General features: G+C 39.1%; 1 protein-coding gene across 10 annotated transcripts in view; it reads right to left on the bottom strand.

Moving 5' to 3' along the window:
• Nucleotides 1–17,358, bottom strand: part of MAST4 (microtubule associated serine/threonine kinase family member 4) — a gene marked incomplete at its 5' end in the record, with an annotated part of 208,979 nt that overhangs the window by 37,343 nt on the left and 154,278 nt on the right. For all 10 annotated transcript variants that reach the window (XM_081212591.1, XM_081212590.1, XM_081212588.1 and 7 more), the window contains 5 exons: nucleotides 5,340–5,425; nucleotides 6,007–6,074; nucleotides 9,926–10,058; nucleotides 12,164–12,265; nucleotides 15,813–16,022. In XM_081212591.1, coding sequence (XP_081068717.1) covers nucleotides 5,340–5,425; nucleotides 6,007–6,074; nucleotides 9,926–10,058; nucleotides 12,164–12,265; nucleotides 15,813–16,022 — 599 coding nt within the window. The remainder of the gene's footprint in view (nucleotides 1–5,339; nucleotides 5,426–6,006; nucleotides 6,075–9,925; nucleotides 10,059–12,163; nucleotides 12,266–15,812; nucleotides 16,023–17,358) is intronic.

Here is a 17,358-nt window from a genome sequence, read left to right on the forward strand (position 1 = left end):
ATAGTTTAGGTTCTTTATCCCATTTGTTTCTCTGCACTACAAACCCTCTTCTTTGAATATGACTGATTTGCCCTGTTCAGCCTTGAACTCTTCTCTTTGATTTTAATGTGGTAAGCTCTTGTTTATCATATGTACAGGAAAGTGGCCCTCATAATTTGCATAAAGTTTGTCAGCAGGCAAGAGCAATCCACCCTGATCCGCTTTGTCTGGGGGTGGGGTGGATGGGATAGAGATGTCCCTCCAGCAGCCCTGCTGGCATCACTCTGCTGGCAAGGAGCTTCCACTTCTGCCTGCCAAACATGCAGGCAAACAGGATCCTCGCTAGCAACAGCCACCAGAACACCCTCAAATGGGACTGTCCAGGGGCAGGGCTGGGTCTATCTGTGACCTGCAAGCCTGGCCCTACTGTAGTGATGTGGTGGCATCAGGTCTGAACTTGGCCCTAATACTGTGCCACTTCCAGGCTGTCAGAGCAATCTGCCTGCCAACCACCTACTGCCAACAACCATGTGTAGGAGGGCTACAAATGCTACAGTGGCCTGCTGCTCTGTAAAGTTTCCATAAACACGAAAGTTTAGGGATGGGGGGAGTTTGGACTCATCCCCAATACCCTGAAAACTAAACGGTTATTTAATCAACTGTGCATAAGAATATAAGGCTTCATACATGCTACACTTTTAAAGTACATTTTCCTCCTCAAAGAATTCTGGGCAATGGAGTTAACAGCTCATGGAATTACAATTCCCAGCACCCTTGATAATCCACAGTGCCCAGAATTCTTCGAGGGAAAGAATGAGCTTCGAATTTGCTTTAAAGATACAGGCAGCCCCCTGCTTATGCGCATTCAATATGTGTGCAATCGTGTATGTGCACATCATGCCGAACCCAGAAGTGACCCAGAAATGTCATAAAGACATAACTGAAAAGTCATTAAGAGGGCAGAACAGAGGCGGGGTGGGGGAGCAGGGCGGGGTGTTTGCAGGCTTTTTCAGTGGGTTTCAATCATACTTTATTTCACAGACACACGTGGTGCCTCAGAATGTAACCCCCACATAAACAGGGAGCTGCCTGTATAGTGTATACACACTCTAAAATGAGCCCTGCTGTATAAGACGAAAGGCCTTCCTTGTCCAAAATTCTGCTCCTATGGTGGCCAACTAGAGGTCTATGGGAACCACACAAGCAGGGCAACAGTGCAACAGCCCTCTCCTGCCCATGTACCCCAGCAACTGGTCTCAGGGGGAAGGTAGCTGCAACACTGGAGGCAATACACAATCATCATGATTCATAGCTACTTATAATTTTATACAATATTTAGTCTAAACCCGTTTTAAAGATGTTCAAGTTGTATAGAGTCTAAGCAATAACTGAAATTAGTTGTGTGAAAGAATGAATAGGCTATACACCATACACAGTATGGACCACTCTAACAAAATTTAAACATAAATGCTATATGGCATATAACCACATACTCAAGACCACAAGTACCATTAATATGGCATGAGAGAAACTGCACAGCAGATGACACTGTGGAACAAATGCATCCTGTTTAAAACCCGGTCTGCTAGAACATTCAATAACATTCAATTGAAATCTTCCTTGGCACATTGTCTATATGAAAACATAACAATGCGAATGTTATTACTTCTTTGCAGTCCTTAATATTTAATTATTGCACAGACCAACTACAGTGGTACCTCGGGTTAAGAACTTAATTTGTTCCAGAGGTCCGTTCTTAACCTGAAACTGTTCTTAACCTGAAGCACCAATTTACCTAATGGGGGCCTCCCGCTGCGCAGTCACTGCACGATTTCTGTTCTCATCCTGAAGCAAAGTTCTTAACCCGAGGTACTATTTCTGGGTTAGCGAAGTCTGTAACCTGAAGCATGTGTAAACTGAAGTGTATGTAACCCGAGGTACCACTGTACATTTGAAATCAAGTGATTCTCTTGTGAGGGTTCCACATTACAGTTAACATTACTGATTTTCCTAATCTAATTTGCTTTTTTCCATTTTTTTCCTCACCTCATTTTCATTATTACATCTTCTATTTAATTCTATAGGCTGGATCCAAATGTACTTAAGAATAGACCCATTGGACTCAATGGGACGTATTTATAGGTCTACTCTAAAGTATGCGTATGTCTGAATCCAGCCACATATTTGTTTATCCATACTGTTTTCGATAAAGTTTTGTTGTTGTTTTTAAAGTGGAATGCTATGAAAAGCTCATGCATATAGGTCAAGATTCAGCCAATGGGCATGTACACACAGCAGAAAATCACACACATCCAGAGACTGACGTCTGGTTTCCTTTGTAGTCATTCCTAGTGCTAAATAGAGACAAGCAGTTTTGCAGTAGCAGTCCAAAGTACCTCAGGTTCACTCCTTTGTTCACAAATCTGTTCTTTGGAATCTAGTCAAACTACATTGGAACGCTAATGGCCAAACATAAGGTAAGTATCTTTTAAATCTGTGCATCAGAAAGAAGAGCTGTTTATCAGCCAACTATGCCTGCACAACATATTGATAAACATAAACAAAAACACAGTGATGCTTTCCTTCTTTCACTTGACTGATTTAACCTTAGAAAAACGTATTTTTACATATAAAAGAATTATTTTCCTGCTTTCAGTCAGTTTACAGGCCAAAAAACTTCATTAAGAGCACCATATTTAGGGCAGTTCATTTATTTATTTGCATTAAAGATTTCTGTGCTCCCTTTTTAATCAAATTGTCCTCCACTGGCATTTAAATAAATTAATAATGTTAATTCATTTATTAAAAAGCACATGCCTTACACCCAAATGGAGCTCCTGTTGAGAATATATTTTCCAAAATATGCCTCAGAAAACACAGGATGAAGGGTAGTGGCCAGCTGGAGGCCCTGGGGAAGAGGAGGCAATTTTCTCAGATTCCTACTTCTGCCTGCCATCCCCTATTCCTCCCCAAAATCTATGCCACTGCTTAAGAGATTGGGATACCCTCTGGAACATGGGTAGATAAACTAAGGCCTGGGGGCCGGATCCGGCCCAATCGCCTTTTAAATCCGTCCCAGCGTGTTTTCACATGAGTAGAATGTGCCCTTTTATTTAAAATGCATCTCTGGGTTATTTGTGGGGCATAGGAATTCATTCATTATTTTTTCCCAAAATATAGTCCGGCCTCCCACAAGGTCTGAGGGACAGTGGACTGGCCCCCTGCTGAAAAAGTTTGTTGACCCCTGCTCTGGAACAATGTAAAGGGTGGGGGCTGCAGAGGAAAGGGGCAAAAATAATCCCCGCCTCCTTGTCTAGATCTAACCCATTATGGATGGCTCATTAGGATGAGAATAGGGCAGAAGTGTCCCTACACTGGCAAAGACAAGATCTGAAATATTTTCCCCACAGTGCTAATAGTAATCTCTACAAATTAGATAGTTTATTTAGAAATGCTTTCTATTCTACTAGAAAAAATGAGAATAAGCACTCTTCCTTTAATCCCAAAAGCGAAAGAGCATCACCCCTCTCAAACTTAAAGCAGCACAACTAACAATAGGTTTTGCTAATTATTTTCCGTATGTATCAGCCACATATGTTTATTTCCCTGCTGCTCACTAGCAAAGTCTTGAGAAGACCTAATTGTATTGCACAGCAACTGTATTTATGTAACCTTCAACAAAACTAGAAATAGCTATTGAACTGTTTCACCAAAGCATACCGATGAGGGATTGAACAAGTGCAACAATTGTGAATGAAACTTCTGTTCTGAGGTTAAGATAATTGGGAAGGGGGGGAGAACACATTGCATTTGCAACAATAAACAATTTATGTGCAAGAAACACAAGATTTGGCTTACGGAGGAAAGTCTAAGACAAGACAGCTTGTGAAGATATTAATGACTTGGCCTGCATCCTACATGTTTACTGATTCACAGCTTGTTTAACTTCTTGTATATTCTCAACCATTCATTCCCAATAGCCTAGTGTATCTCATGTGATATAAAGTATTTTAATTCACATGAATGAATTTATTCCCCCATACAAATGAATCTATTCCTCCAATTCTCAGCCAGCTTTTAAAAAACATACTTACTGAAACTTAGGCAAAAGGTTCACATATTTATTTGATCAAACTTAATAAATCTGATAAATTTATGCCAAATTATGCCAAAATCAAGAATTACTATTTTGAAACACATCATGTAAGCTCTCTAATGAAGGCACCTAATTCCATAACAGAACCAAACAAATAAAGAATGGCGGTTCGAATCCCCATGACAGGGTGAGCTCCCGTTGCTCGGTCCCTGCTCCTGCCAACCTAACAGTTCAAAAGCACGTCAAAGTGCAAGTAGATAAATAGGTACCGCTCCAGTGGAAAGGTAAATGGTGTTTCCGTGTGCTGCTCTGGTTTCGCCAGAAGCGGCTTAGTCATGCTGGCCACATGACCCGGAAAAACTGTCTGCGGACAAACGCTGGCTCCCTCAGCCAGTAAAGCAAGATGAGCGCCGCAACCCCAGAGTCGTCCACAACTGGACCTAATGGTCAGGGGTCCCTTTACTTTTTTATATACATACATATTTGGTTCAATCAAAATGCTTCCATTTGGAAGAAACAGCATGTTATACTATCATAATAAAAACATTAATGAACTACATCAGAAAAATATACCCGGTGACATTTCTGAAAATAAATCAATGAACCATAAGCTAGACCTCACTTATTTATGGGACTGCAGAAAATTAATGGCCTGGAAAACACCAAAAGGAAAAATGTTGTCTGACAACATTAACTTTATTTTCAGTTTATACTAGTAATAAACAGCATTAAGTGCCTGTGAAATAGTTTATTGCTTTGCATCCACAAAAGAAATAGTATACTTATTGTTTAATGGTACTAAAATGCTTAACAGCTAAGTTATTAGTAAGTGCTACCTTTTTACTTGGAAATAGTGGTCCAATTTGACTGAACACAGGGGATCAGAATTCTAACCTTTTGAACTTAGCATTAATAACCCAAACAAATAAAGAAAACCAATGAATGTGTTTTGTTAACACTAAACAATGAAAAAACAATGAAAAAGACAAATGATTTCAACATAGGCTTTATGCATGCGCTGCATATTATGAAAGGTAAAGAGACTCTATTTTAAGCAGAAGTTTTACCAAAGATAAAATAATAATAATAATAAATGGGAACCCCTTTCCCCATTTAAGAGCTATTCATTACCAAGAGAAGAATTATTTAATTACATTTTTCTATACAAACTTGTTTACCAGCCAAGAAGTAAGCAGTTTCATTTTGAATAGTATACAAACTTGCATGCAAAGCTATGAGCCTTATTTATTATAAGAGTACTCACCCATATGCTCCATTACTAATCAGCTTAATTGTCTCAAAATCACTTTCACGAGGCTTCCTTTTAAGTTTAAGGGATGCATTGGAACTCTTTAAAAGAAATAAAAAAAAGAAATAAATCCAGTTACACTAGGCATAAAAAGTTGCAATATACACTGGTATACGAAGTATATACCACAGTATATACCACTGTATACGAAGTGGGTCTATTTAGAACCAGTGTTAGAAACTGAGATGTGAAAGCTAGGAGCTAAATGGCACCTTAAACCTAGGTTATGGGCACAACAGAAGGTCTAGGTGCTGAGTCCTAGAAGTGCTCTCTTACTGGACAAATTGCTTGATTAATGAATAGAATGGCAGTGCAGATAACCATTCTCTTCTATTTTGCAAAATGCACAAATTACTTATTTTTATTTTTTATATTACTATAAAGCAAAAATAATATTGTCAAAAAAGAGTGGTCTTTGATTACAACTAAATACATGAATAAGAGAATAAAGAAAGTAACCCTCCAAACTAATTTCTCATATAATTGCTACATTTATATTGATTACTAAAGACAAATAGGATGTAGGCTGCACATTGTAAGATAATGAAATGAAACAATACAGCCAACTGTTTATTTTGAACTCACTATAAGAAAACATAGGCCAATGTAGCAAAAGACTTACACTAACTGATTCATCAGTTTCTGGAGTTGCTGCAGTTCCACTGTCATAGTTTGCTAGCTGGGCTATTTCTACAATATAAAAACAAAGTACACTATATTTTAAGAGTACAGTTTGAATATTTATTAAAATAATGGGCTAAAAGACAGAGGGTGCAATGTTTTAACTAATACAGGGAAATACAATTTACTTAAGGCATAACACTTTTGAAGTTCAACTACATCTTCATTTAAATTGGGGTAAGAACTAATAATACAAAGTCACGCTAATGAAAGTAATAGTTAAAAAATGTATTTGTAGTGCCACCTCCCTGATAAAATTTTAAGGTGGTTGGAAAAGAGGAAATGGCAAAAATCTCCACCTTGCCCCATTTGTCCAGCACTAGTGTACCTCCACTGAGCACATATCAGGATCCAATCCATAGTATATACATGTCAATATTGGGCTATTGGCCTGACCCAGCAGGCTCTTCTTCTGTTCTTAAAGAGCCCGGTGGATCAGGCCAACAGTCCATCTAGTTCAGCATCCTGTTCTCACAGTGACTAAACAGTTGCCTATGGGAAACCAACAAGCAGGATTTGAGCACAAAAGCACTCTCCCCTCCTGTGGTTTTCAGCTGCCTCCAACGGTGGAGGCTAAGTATAGCCATCCTCACATCAGCTTTAAAAAATAAAACACAAAGGAAACCATCCCATAACAGCAAAAACCAATTCATAAACTAAACACACACACACGGAAGAAATCATTAATACAATCCAAGTCAAGAATGCATGTAGGTGTTTCTTTTAAATCAAAGCCAACATGGCCACCTACAACAACAACAAAAAACTTTGTATTAGCTTTACTAGTAGGTTAGAAAATATGGGATTTTATCATGGAAGTGCTGAGAGTGAGTTTTCCCATCCGCTTTTTTTTGGCTTGCCAAGACCAAAGCCATTAATGTACTTTGACAACCTTCTCAATCCAAAAATTATATTCATAAATAAGAAAATTAAAATGGTTCCGTTTTAAACATTACTTTTGCAAAATAACCATTATCTGAGAAACACACATTATTTGTAAACAGTAGGTAGTAATGGAATGAAACCACGAGTCAGCTTTTGAAGCAGGAAGTTAAGGAACCATTTTGCAATGCCTGAAGACATTTTTTAAAACTCATCTAAATACCATTAAACATCTGCTTTTTATTCCATTGATTTAAACCATTTCTAAAGACTCATGATTCAAAAAGGTAAAGATGGTAATTTAAAAGCCATGGGGAAACATTTCTCCCCAGGGAACATTTCTGAAATACAACAACCAGGCTCCAATAAATGATGAATCTGTTGTGCTATTGCTTTCAGTACAGTATAGGTTATCTGGCATTATCTTGAAGTACTGCATGCATCATTTCACTTGAAGAAAAGATACTTTAGAAGCTATAACAAAAAGGAGGAAAAACATAAAGGCTGAAATCCTAAGCACAATTACTGAAAAACAAATTTTATTGTCGTATTAAGAGGCTCACTCGCTTACAACTGAAAATATATCCTTGTTATAAACTTGTTTTTATAAACTTAGTCATCTAGAGCTGACCTGATACTAACAATGAAGGTAAAAGGTAAAGGTAAAGGACCCCTGGATGGTTAAGTCCAGTCAAAGGCGACTATGGGGTGTGGCGCTCATCTTGCTTTCAGGAGCCAGCGTTTGTCCACAGACAGCTTTCTGGATCATATGGCCAGCATGACTAAACCACTTCTGGTGCAACAGAGCACCGTGACGGAAACCAGAGCGCACAGAAACGCTGTTTATCTTCCCGCCACAGCGGTACCTATTTATCTATTTGCACTGGCATGCTTTCTAACTGCTAGGTTGTCAGAAGCTGGGACAGAGCAACGGGAGTCTCCCCTATAGTTTCATAGGGGAACTATACTTATTGAACTTTTATTTCAATGTGTCTGAATTTACATACCACTGAAATTATTAACAAGCTTCAAAATCTGCAGATGGGATCGCATGTTTCTTTAGATAAGTTTCAGAACTATGCAACAGAAAGCACCACTGCATGCTAACGTTGTTGTAACATGCATACCGTATTTTTCGCCCTATAGGACGCACCTTTTCCCCTCCAGAAATGAAGGGGAAATGTGTGTGCATCCTATGGGGAGAATGCAGGCTTCAGGATGCTATCCACAAGCCTTGGGAGCCCGCAGGAGTTCCTGCCGGGCTCCCAAGGCTTGCGGACAGCAGCCTGCAGCCCGAAACCTGGGGAGCACGCCGGGCTCCCATAGCTTGCGGAGAGCTGCCTGTTCTGGGGGCTGGGGAAGCTTTTTTCTTTATTTTTTTTTCTTTATTTCCGCCCCCCAAAACTAGGTTCGCCCTATGGGCCGGTGCGCCCTATGGGGCGAAAAATACAGTAATTACAGTACAATCCTATTCAAAGTCCAATTTTGTTTATATGGTTTTAACATTAAAAAGGCAAGTGGGCTTAAATCACTGTTTGATTAGCTTGAAGAAATGAAACCTTGCAATAAATTAACTATGTGGCTAAATTATTTAATTAAGCAAACAGGTACTGCATGTTTTTGCGGGGAAGTCAAGCTGTCCTCAAGGGACGTGGGTGGCGCTGTGGGTAAAACCTCAGTGCCTAGGACTTGCCGATGGTATGGTCGGCGGTTCGAATCCCCGCGGTGGGGTGAGCTCCCGTCTTTCGGTCCCAGCTCCTGCCCACCTAGCAGTTCGAAAGCACCCCCAAGCGCAAGTAGATAAATAGGTACCGCTTTATAGCGGGAAGGTAAACGGCGTTTCTGTGTGTTGTGCTGGTGCTGGTGTTCCGGACAGCACTGGCTCCCGGCCTCTTAAGTGAGATGAGCGCACAACCCTAGAGTCGGACACGACTGGCCCGTAGGGCAGGGGTACCTTTACCTTTACCTTTACAAGCTGTCCTCATCCTTCAAAAATACTAAAGAATACTAAAAAAGGTCAATAAGTGGTGTATTTCCATGTTCTATCCCCATGTGCCAACCAAAGGATTGTTTTAAACCAGGGCAATTTGCTATACTGATTTAAATAGGCAAGAAGACTAACCTAACTGTTTCCCATGGGAGGTTAATACATTTCCTAGAGAGGAATGCATGCCATATTTAACGTTTTGGTATAAAACTAAGTAGTCAATAGCAACCTAGGACCATAATCCTAGGTTGGCCATGTAGTCTATATGTCTTTTGTTCTGAAGAATTGTATCTGCTTAGAGACAGATTTCTGTGTGGCTCGTTCTATATAAATACAAGGATAGAGAGTGTGATCACTTACTTAAATATAAGGCTGAAATTCTATGCACACTTACTTTATACCTCTGGACTGCCCTGAATTTTTCTTTTAAATCAGATTAACATACAAAAACCCATCTCAAAAGCGTTACTTTTATCTATGCTGCTACCCTCTTTACTACTGAGATTTGCCCAATGACTTCTTTCTGGTTCTCTGAGTGAATCATATTAAAATTATCCAGACTATCCAAGAATGTTTTGATATGCTCTAATATAACTTATATTCACATCATCCTTCGTTTATCCTGCCCTATGACTTGACCTCACCTGCAGCTGTCCCTGCTTTTCTCAAAACCACTAAACGTCGCACCACAAATTTCCACCATGAAAACATTTAATGAGGGGAGGCATTGAGAAGCTCAGTCGTATCTTCCTTTATCAGCAGTGCACCTCCTGAGATGAAAAATGAACTGGCTTTATCCTTTATCTTCCTTTTTCTTGCTAACAACTTGCTATTTTCTAACACTTGATAGATAAAATATTATATATTTTATTCCATGCTGTTTGTACATCATTATAAAGGTTGAAGTAAACTAGATAAAGAAAGTAGAACCAGCTAACATAATAAACTTGATTTAAGAGCTGTTTATTATTAGTCCATGGCATTCTCATACCTTCCAATGGATCCTTATTCAATCCCAGTTGACTGATAATATATCTAGGAATGTCAGTTTTAATGCCCTGTCCCTCTTTTGCATGTCCTTCAGCAGCTTCAAGAAGATAGTAAAATTCCTCAGGATCAAATTCCTAAAAAGAAAAGAAAAATCACTGCAGAGATCTTCTGTGTTTACTTAATTTGTTTGCAAGTCATTAAGATGCCTTTCTTATGATAACAATTTTGATGCATGGCATCCCCACACGCTACAAACACCACCACTGCCACAACCATTATGGAATGGCTTATCATTGCAATCAAAGGGAAAGAACAACAAAATCTAAACTTTAGAGAGTGTACAAATTCCTCTTATTTCAGTTTTATTCTAGCAGATTTCACATTATTTCCCTTTTGCAATTCAAATGTTTCCGTTCATATATATTTGTGTACCATGCACAGCTAGTTCTATTGTTTGGGGCAATGACTAAATGTAGACTGACTGAAGGCAGCTTTATTGATTACAGCTTGCCAGAGTTTTGCAACGATCCAAATACTGAGCAACCTGTTTGTTGGCCGACGTTGCTGCCCCTGTCACCATCCTGAGTGTAAATCTTCAGGGAGTTTTCTGACTCCTAAGCCTACTATGGCCCCTTCTGAGGGTTCTGTGAGCAACCTGGGTATGTTGTGGCCAAAAGCAGCTCTCCAACCTGGGGCCATCGTGTGACTCCCGCAAGACTTCTTATGGTGATCCTCCTCAGTCCTGCCTCTCCTCAATGCTCACAACAAACATGGTGACAAGTTAAAGTTCTATTAGCACCTATGACTGATTACTGATATGGGGAAGGCAAAATCCTTTCAGTGCCAAAGCCAGCTGTAGACACACACTCTCTCTCTCCCCCACAAACCCCCACCTAATCATTTTGTGATGGCACTGATGTATTGAAGGTGATTTATTGTTCCCCATTTTTATCAGTCTGTTTCATCAAAACCACCTCTCCCTCTCTCTTTCAAAACAGAAGACAGTCCTAAAATGGAAGTGCATACAAGACTCCTTAAAGGGATATCTGTGACAGCAGTCGGCGCTGATGTGCCCTGGGTAAGAGCCACCTAACAGCTGATGCAAAATTTCTTTGCTCCTTATACACCCCCATCATGCTCCTACTTACTTGCCTTTTTCTAAAACGTTGTAACCTTTCCTCATATGATTTAAGTCTCTTCCAGCTATACTGAACTGCTTTTTCGTTTTGTTTATTTGTATTTGTACTTCCATTATTTTTATTGCATTGCTTTGTTTGAATTACTTTGATAACAATTGTAAAATAACAACTACTAGTACTACCACTACTATTACTACTACTAGAGGCCATAATGGTTATGCAACACCTTTTTTTCTACTGCCCCCACCCCACATAAATGGGTGTGGCAGGGAAATCTCTAGGCCCCATTTCATCCCCAATTACATTGTGAGGAAAATACTCGTGCCTAATAAACTTGGAACAAATCTGATTTTATATAGTATTTGTTTGGGACATTTAGCAAACATCCATTAAAATAATCTGATTTAAATGGACCCATTCCAAACCAGACCACTAGACAATTCACCTATCACTACTAATAAGCTTTCCTCACCATGACCCTCATCCCAAACACCTATAAATACATGAAGTGATAAGCCACTTGGAGCTTAGTAAAATATGAGGCTGGCTGCAATCTTTTTCCATGGTAAGCAACTGATTTCACGGAGACCTGCAGAGTGTCTCCCAAACAGGTATATATATAATCATTACTCTAAAATGTAAGAGCATGGACTTCTGGCATACAGGTAATAATACACAGAAACCTATGCTTGTGAAGAAATAAAAACTTAACTTTGAAAATGACAAAAGATAAACAAAGGGCGTAAAAACACTACACACCTACCAGCCAAAACACTCTTTCAATAAACCAATAGAGTACGGTAGATAAAGCAGAACATATGCATTCAATCCACAGACCACATGGTTCAAACATTTGCATTCTATTTTCCTAGCTTTCACTCACTTGCTCCCAGAGATCAAGAAAGGCAAATAAAAAACAATTTCACCACTATTGAATGCTTACACAGTATCCCAATCTATGACTGCAATTCGTTGTTGGGGGGGGGGCATACTAAAAATGTTCTAAAAGCAACAATATTGAATGAAAAGCGCTCATTCATTGGAGCCCTTCCACTGACCTTCAACAGCAACCCAACTGATTAAAATAAGCATAATCTTACCAAACATTCCAGTAAGCGAGCAGGACGTGCTATGACAATAAGAATCTTTCGAACGAGCTGCTTAATAAATGCCAGTTCTCCGCTTTCTGATCGTTCTTGGGCCTAATAAAGAAAAAGAGACTTGATGTTATATACAGACATAGAGAAAGAATTAATGACAAACCAAACGTAATACAGTGAAATGAACTGTATATTCTTCCAACACAATCATTTCTTCAGTCACATGGGTTACCATCTCAACATAGCCACCATGTTGACACAAGTAATACCAATGCCTCTGTTGTTAAATGCATGACCTGGGTCTCTCTGTGTGTGTGTCCATCCATCTCCTATGTAAGCGGAGCATCTTAGTGCAAGGGCGAGAGAAAGCTTAGTAAAATAGTCATGCTGTAGAAGGAAACCCATAGTTGGTACACATATTTGGCAGATTAGTTTTAAGAGGGCTTGTAAGGAAATGGTTTTGTGAGGAGTTCTTCTTTAATTTTGTTTTGAATGTTATCATAAATTGCTCTGGATTTACTGAAAAAACAAGGATAACATTTATAGGTAAGTCATATAAATGACTTGCTAACTGTTTGGTAGCTCAGCTAACTCCAAACCATATTAATGCAGCCACCGGTGCACCCTACCACCCCAAACAATGAACTGTAATGTCAGGATTGACAGTACAAACTAGTTAGTTCTTACATTTGAATCTTGCCTTTGCTATGTGCATCTCAGGGTGAACATCTGTCCAACTGTATACATGTGGTAGAAATATGAACTCAGTTCATTAAGAATCACTGATGGAATAGCATAGGTGCTGGATTAAAGATTTTTTTTATTAAAAAAAACAAACCCCAAACACTGTATGTTTATGTGCTCACAGATTATGTTTAGCAAAGCAATCTATGGATGGAATCTTGCTTCTGCACATGGACTGCCACTGCAGGATGAGAGCAAATTTCCTTAGATATGAGCTGTGCAATCATCTGCCTTAGGAGTAAACATTTTACCTCTATCTGTGGAAGCAGCAGCAAATAAAATGTACATGGGGGAAAATAGCAGGTGAGTAATCTAAGCAGAATTACTGGGATGGCAAATTCAGTAGATGATCAGAAAAGAAATTGAAAGTATAATGTGAAAGAATGGGAACAAAAAGAGCACTTTTTTGAAGAAAAAGCTTGGGAAAGAAATTGCAAGAGGTTTTGTACTGCATTCCAAATTTCTTTCAAACTTTTTTTTGTCTAGTAACAAAGAATAGACTTTCAGAGACCTAATGAATGCAAAGAAGCCATATGTTGCTTCTCCTGTCTGAAGGATATTGACGCTCCTTTGTTCATATCGCAAAAAAGCCACTTCTTTGTCTGAATAATAGAAGCTGCAGGATAAAGTTCAAATTACATTCACAACTTATTCTCCAGTGTACTGGTAGATGTCCACGAGTGTGAATCTGAATCAATCCAAGTTAGATGGTTGATTGCATTACTAGAGACTTACTTTTCAAAATATTTTTTTACTTGTGAGTTAAAATCCCATACATGTTAACTCTTAATTAAAACAATATGAAAAATTAAGTTCAGGATAGTTTTTTTAAATACCTAGTAGTTTAAAGGCGGTATGTATAGCTTATTGCATTTTATTGTATGGCAAATTTGAGAGAAGAAACAAAACGGGAGAAATGATTTTCACTATTCCAGTCTAGCAAACATTAGTATGTTGAATGCATTACTATTTGTATCAGATGCTTAAACCTGCAATACTAGGTGAGCTTGTGAACAAAAAGATCCCAGGAAAGTAAAAGGAGGTTGCTCCAAGAAAACATTAAACTCAAATTGACCTTGACCTTAATACAAATATGTCAGCTAAATCAAGCTGCTCAGATGCCTTGTGACTTCCCTTAGCCATGCAAAGCAATAACAATGTGCCAAGCAGCAGGAGACACAGCCATCCACTGAATGTCACAGCTGGGAACTGACAACAATTGCATCATCAGAAACCCAAAGTGTGTTCCCACAATTTAGTTCCAGCAAACAGCAGGCATTCCTGCAAGGATTTATGTTGAAATGAACACTATAAAGGTAGCAAAAATTGGAGTTTTCATACTTGGGAATAAAGGACACCTATATAAAAACCATAAAAGCTCAGTTTGAGCTCAAAGATACTGTTTAAAAGTGTACTTAGGAATCAATTTTCTTATCAATAATTTATGTTACCAAACATCGTGCAAACCCAAGCCTTTTTTTAAAATTCCAAAATGTTCTTAAAAACTCCAGCATTATTCAAAAACCTTATTATTTTTGCTAACATTTTAATAGCACTTGACCATGGACAATTCAGAAATATTATTTCACGTTGTACTTGGACAGAAGGCATACCCAGGTCTGTGATACACTTAAACTACATGTAATAATTTTGCCTGTACTCATCTTCATCAAAATGTTCAATGATTTGTTAATACAGTAAACAAATTCACAGATAAGGACCAATGGTCTCTTCCCTCAAGCATGTAAACTACATCAGGTGTGATATACCTAAGCTGATTCATCTAAAATGGAGGTCTGCCTTCTGAAGTAGGAGAACATGCTATAAGACAGGGGTCAGCAACCTAAGGCCCATGGGCCACAAGCAGCCCATGGGGGTTGTTTAACCAGCCCATGGACCCCTGCCGCCCGCTCGGTTGGCTCCCGTGCACCACACTAAACGAGCGCGGAGCAGAGCGGGGACCGCCTTCCGTGACGCTAGCCGGCTTCCCATTGGCTGCAGCCAATGGGAAGCTGCGCACACCTCCTCCGCACCAGAAGGAGTGCCGGAAATAGTGTTTGCGAGTGCGTGCATGCAGCACACACACTCCAGCCCACTGCGGCATCTGCGGGACTGTGAACCAGCCCCAGCCACAAAAACTTCGCTGACCCCTTCTATAAAACATGTATCATGCATGCTGCCTTGGCCAAAGCATAAAAATCCACCTTATAAGGCTTAAAAAGATACTGGGACTAACCCATGTAGCCAACTGATTGACTTTCTGCAGAAGCACATTTAAGGAAAATGCTGCTGGAGCAGCTGCTGCTCTTGCTGAATGAGCAAAAATCTTGATGGGTGGAGGCAAATGATGCAATTATACACTTGGAGCCACCTTGCCAACATGGTGGATGGAGGAGGCTTTCTTACCCAAGGAGCAAAATATACTAAGAGGAAATCTGGCTGGTGGAAGGGCTTGGTACATGTAATGCAGATTTTCAAGTCTAATGAATTTCACATTCACATTCTTTTGTATAGCTTTTCCTTAACCACACAATTATTACTAGATTGGATAAAATTAGCCAAAATTATTAGACTGGACAAAATTAAACTTGACTATAATATTCCTTTTGTCTACGACAGAGGAGAGTATAAGACTATTTCATCTGAGGCAGAGAGGGACTGCCTAAGTTACATTCTAGGATAAAATAAAATAGCTTTCAGATACTTCATAAACCAATTATATAGAGTCATATGCTTTAAGGTCCCTTACCGCGAAGGTCACTGAACTGACCAGACCCACTTAAAGAGCTGTACGTGTCTTATGTATTTATTTTTATAGGTCAGTTGCCATAACTATCTCCAGAGCTGCATTTTCTTCAACTAACATATCTCAGCAATTTCTAAACCATATTTATGTGGTTCATACCTCTTGTAGGAGCTTATCCAATTTGTGCTGTAACTCGAAGAAGTATCGTGAGGTGATGAGGCCCTGATGAGATTTATCCAAGCAATCACGAGCCAGCTCAATGATCTGGTGGTGGGTGAAACTGAGAACTCCGTCTGCCAAGGGAAGGACGTTATCAGGAGAGTAGTTGGTGATAATCTCCTGAAGCCGCTCTTCCATCTGAGCAGTAGCCTATCAAAATAAGTTTTATGGGTTTAATCAAGAAGCTATTAAACATACTTCAGATTTAAATTAAAATCTTTGCAAGACAAAATAGAAGTTTACTGAACCTGTAAACTTGATTGATTGATTGATTGATTGATTGGATAGTTGCTTTATCTTGCCCAGGGCAACTCAAAAGCAACTTACAACCAACCAACCAACCAACCAGGCAACAACCCCCACATAGGAGAATAAAGAAATGCATCAAAAAGAGACAATGCATGTACTTTTGTAACCAAAGGAAATCTTTAATAAATTTATTTAAATATATATCCTGCCCATTTCTAAAAAGGCCACAGATGGTGATCATATAGGCCATACATACTAGCCTGGCTTTCACATTACATGAAAACATAGTTTAAAACCAACTATGGTTTAATGTGAACAAGCAATGTGCTTGTGCACGTTACTCAAAAGTTCTTGTGGCACTCCTCTCCTGTTTGTGCTGCTACCACACAGAGGGCAAAACCAGCCAGAGTCTGACTTGTCATGTAGTCCAAAGAAGGGGCTTGTGGTTTGTTTCCTCCAAACAAACCACCAGAAGTAATCACTTTAGCTTGTTTTAGCTACAGTGCAGAAGGAGTGGGGAAAGAGTATCCTGCAAACGTTTGACCAGCATACAACAGCACACTGCTCATTCACATCAAATCAGCTTCTTTTAAACTATGGTTTAATGTGGTGTGCAAACTGGGCTGCAGAAAGAGGTAAAATTTTATCCCTCTTTCAAACGACCTGGCATTTTTAAAAGAGATTTATACTCTCTTTAGAGGAAATCCTCCACAAAATGAGCTGTAGTGCATTATAAAACCTTTTAAAGCACATAGTCAAGTCAGCGAAACAAACAACATTAAAACCACTAGCATAAAGCAGTAACAACCATACTCCAGTTAAATGCAGTTAACTCACCAATGCACAAATCAAATGTTTTGAAAAAAGACAGGTTTTTAAAACTTCCTTTTTAAAATTAAGACATGGGTCTTCCTGAATGCTAGAGGAATTCCATTTCATAATTGTATAGCAACCACAAAAAGCCCTGTTACTCTGATAATTCAATACTAATAATATCTACACTAAAAATAAACATATATTTCTAAAGCACACACTTGCAAAAGTTGCTTCCACAAAGTTATACATGCTGCTTCCACCAGGATTCCATGTATTTGCAAGGAACTATCTGGGCTGTGTGTCCTGTCATTGCATCTTACACTGCCAAAGAACCTTCTAGAAAGTTATGTACCCTGTGTAACTGTTACCATAAAACCAAAGCTTTTTGGAAAGCGACGAGAACTATAATGCAACTTTGGCA

This window comes from Podarcis bocagei (assembly GCF_964188305.1).
Source record: "Podarcis bocagei genome assembly, chromosome: 11".
NCBI lineage: Eukaryota > Metazoa > Chordata > Lepidosauria > Squamata > Lacertidae > Podarcis > Podarcis bocagei.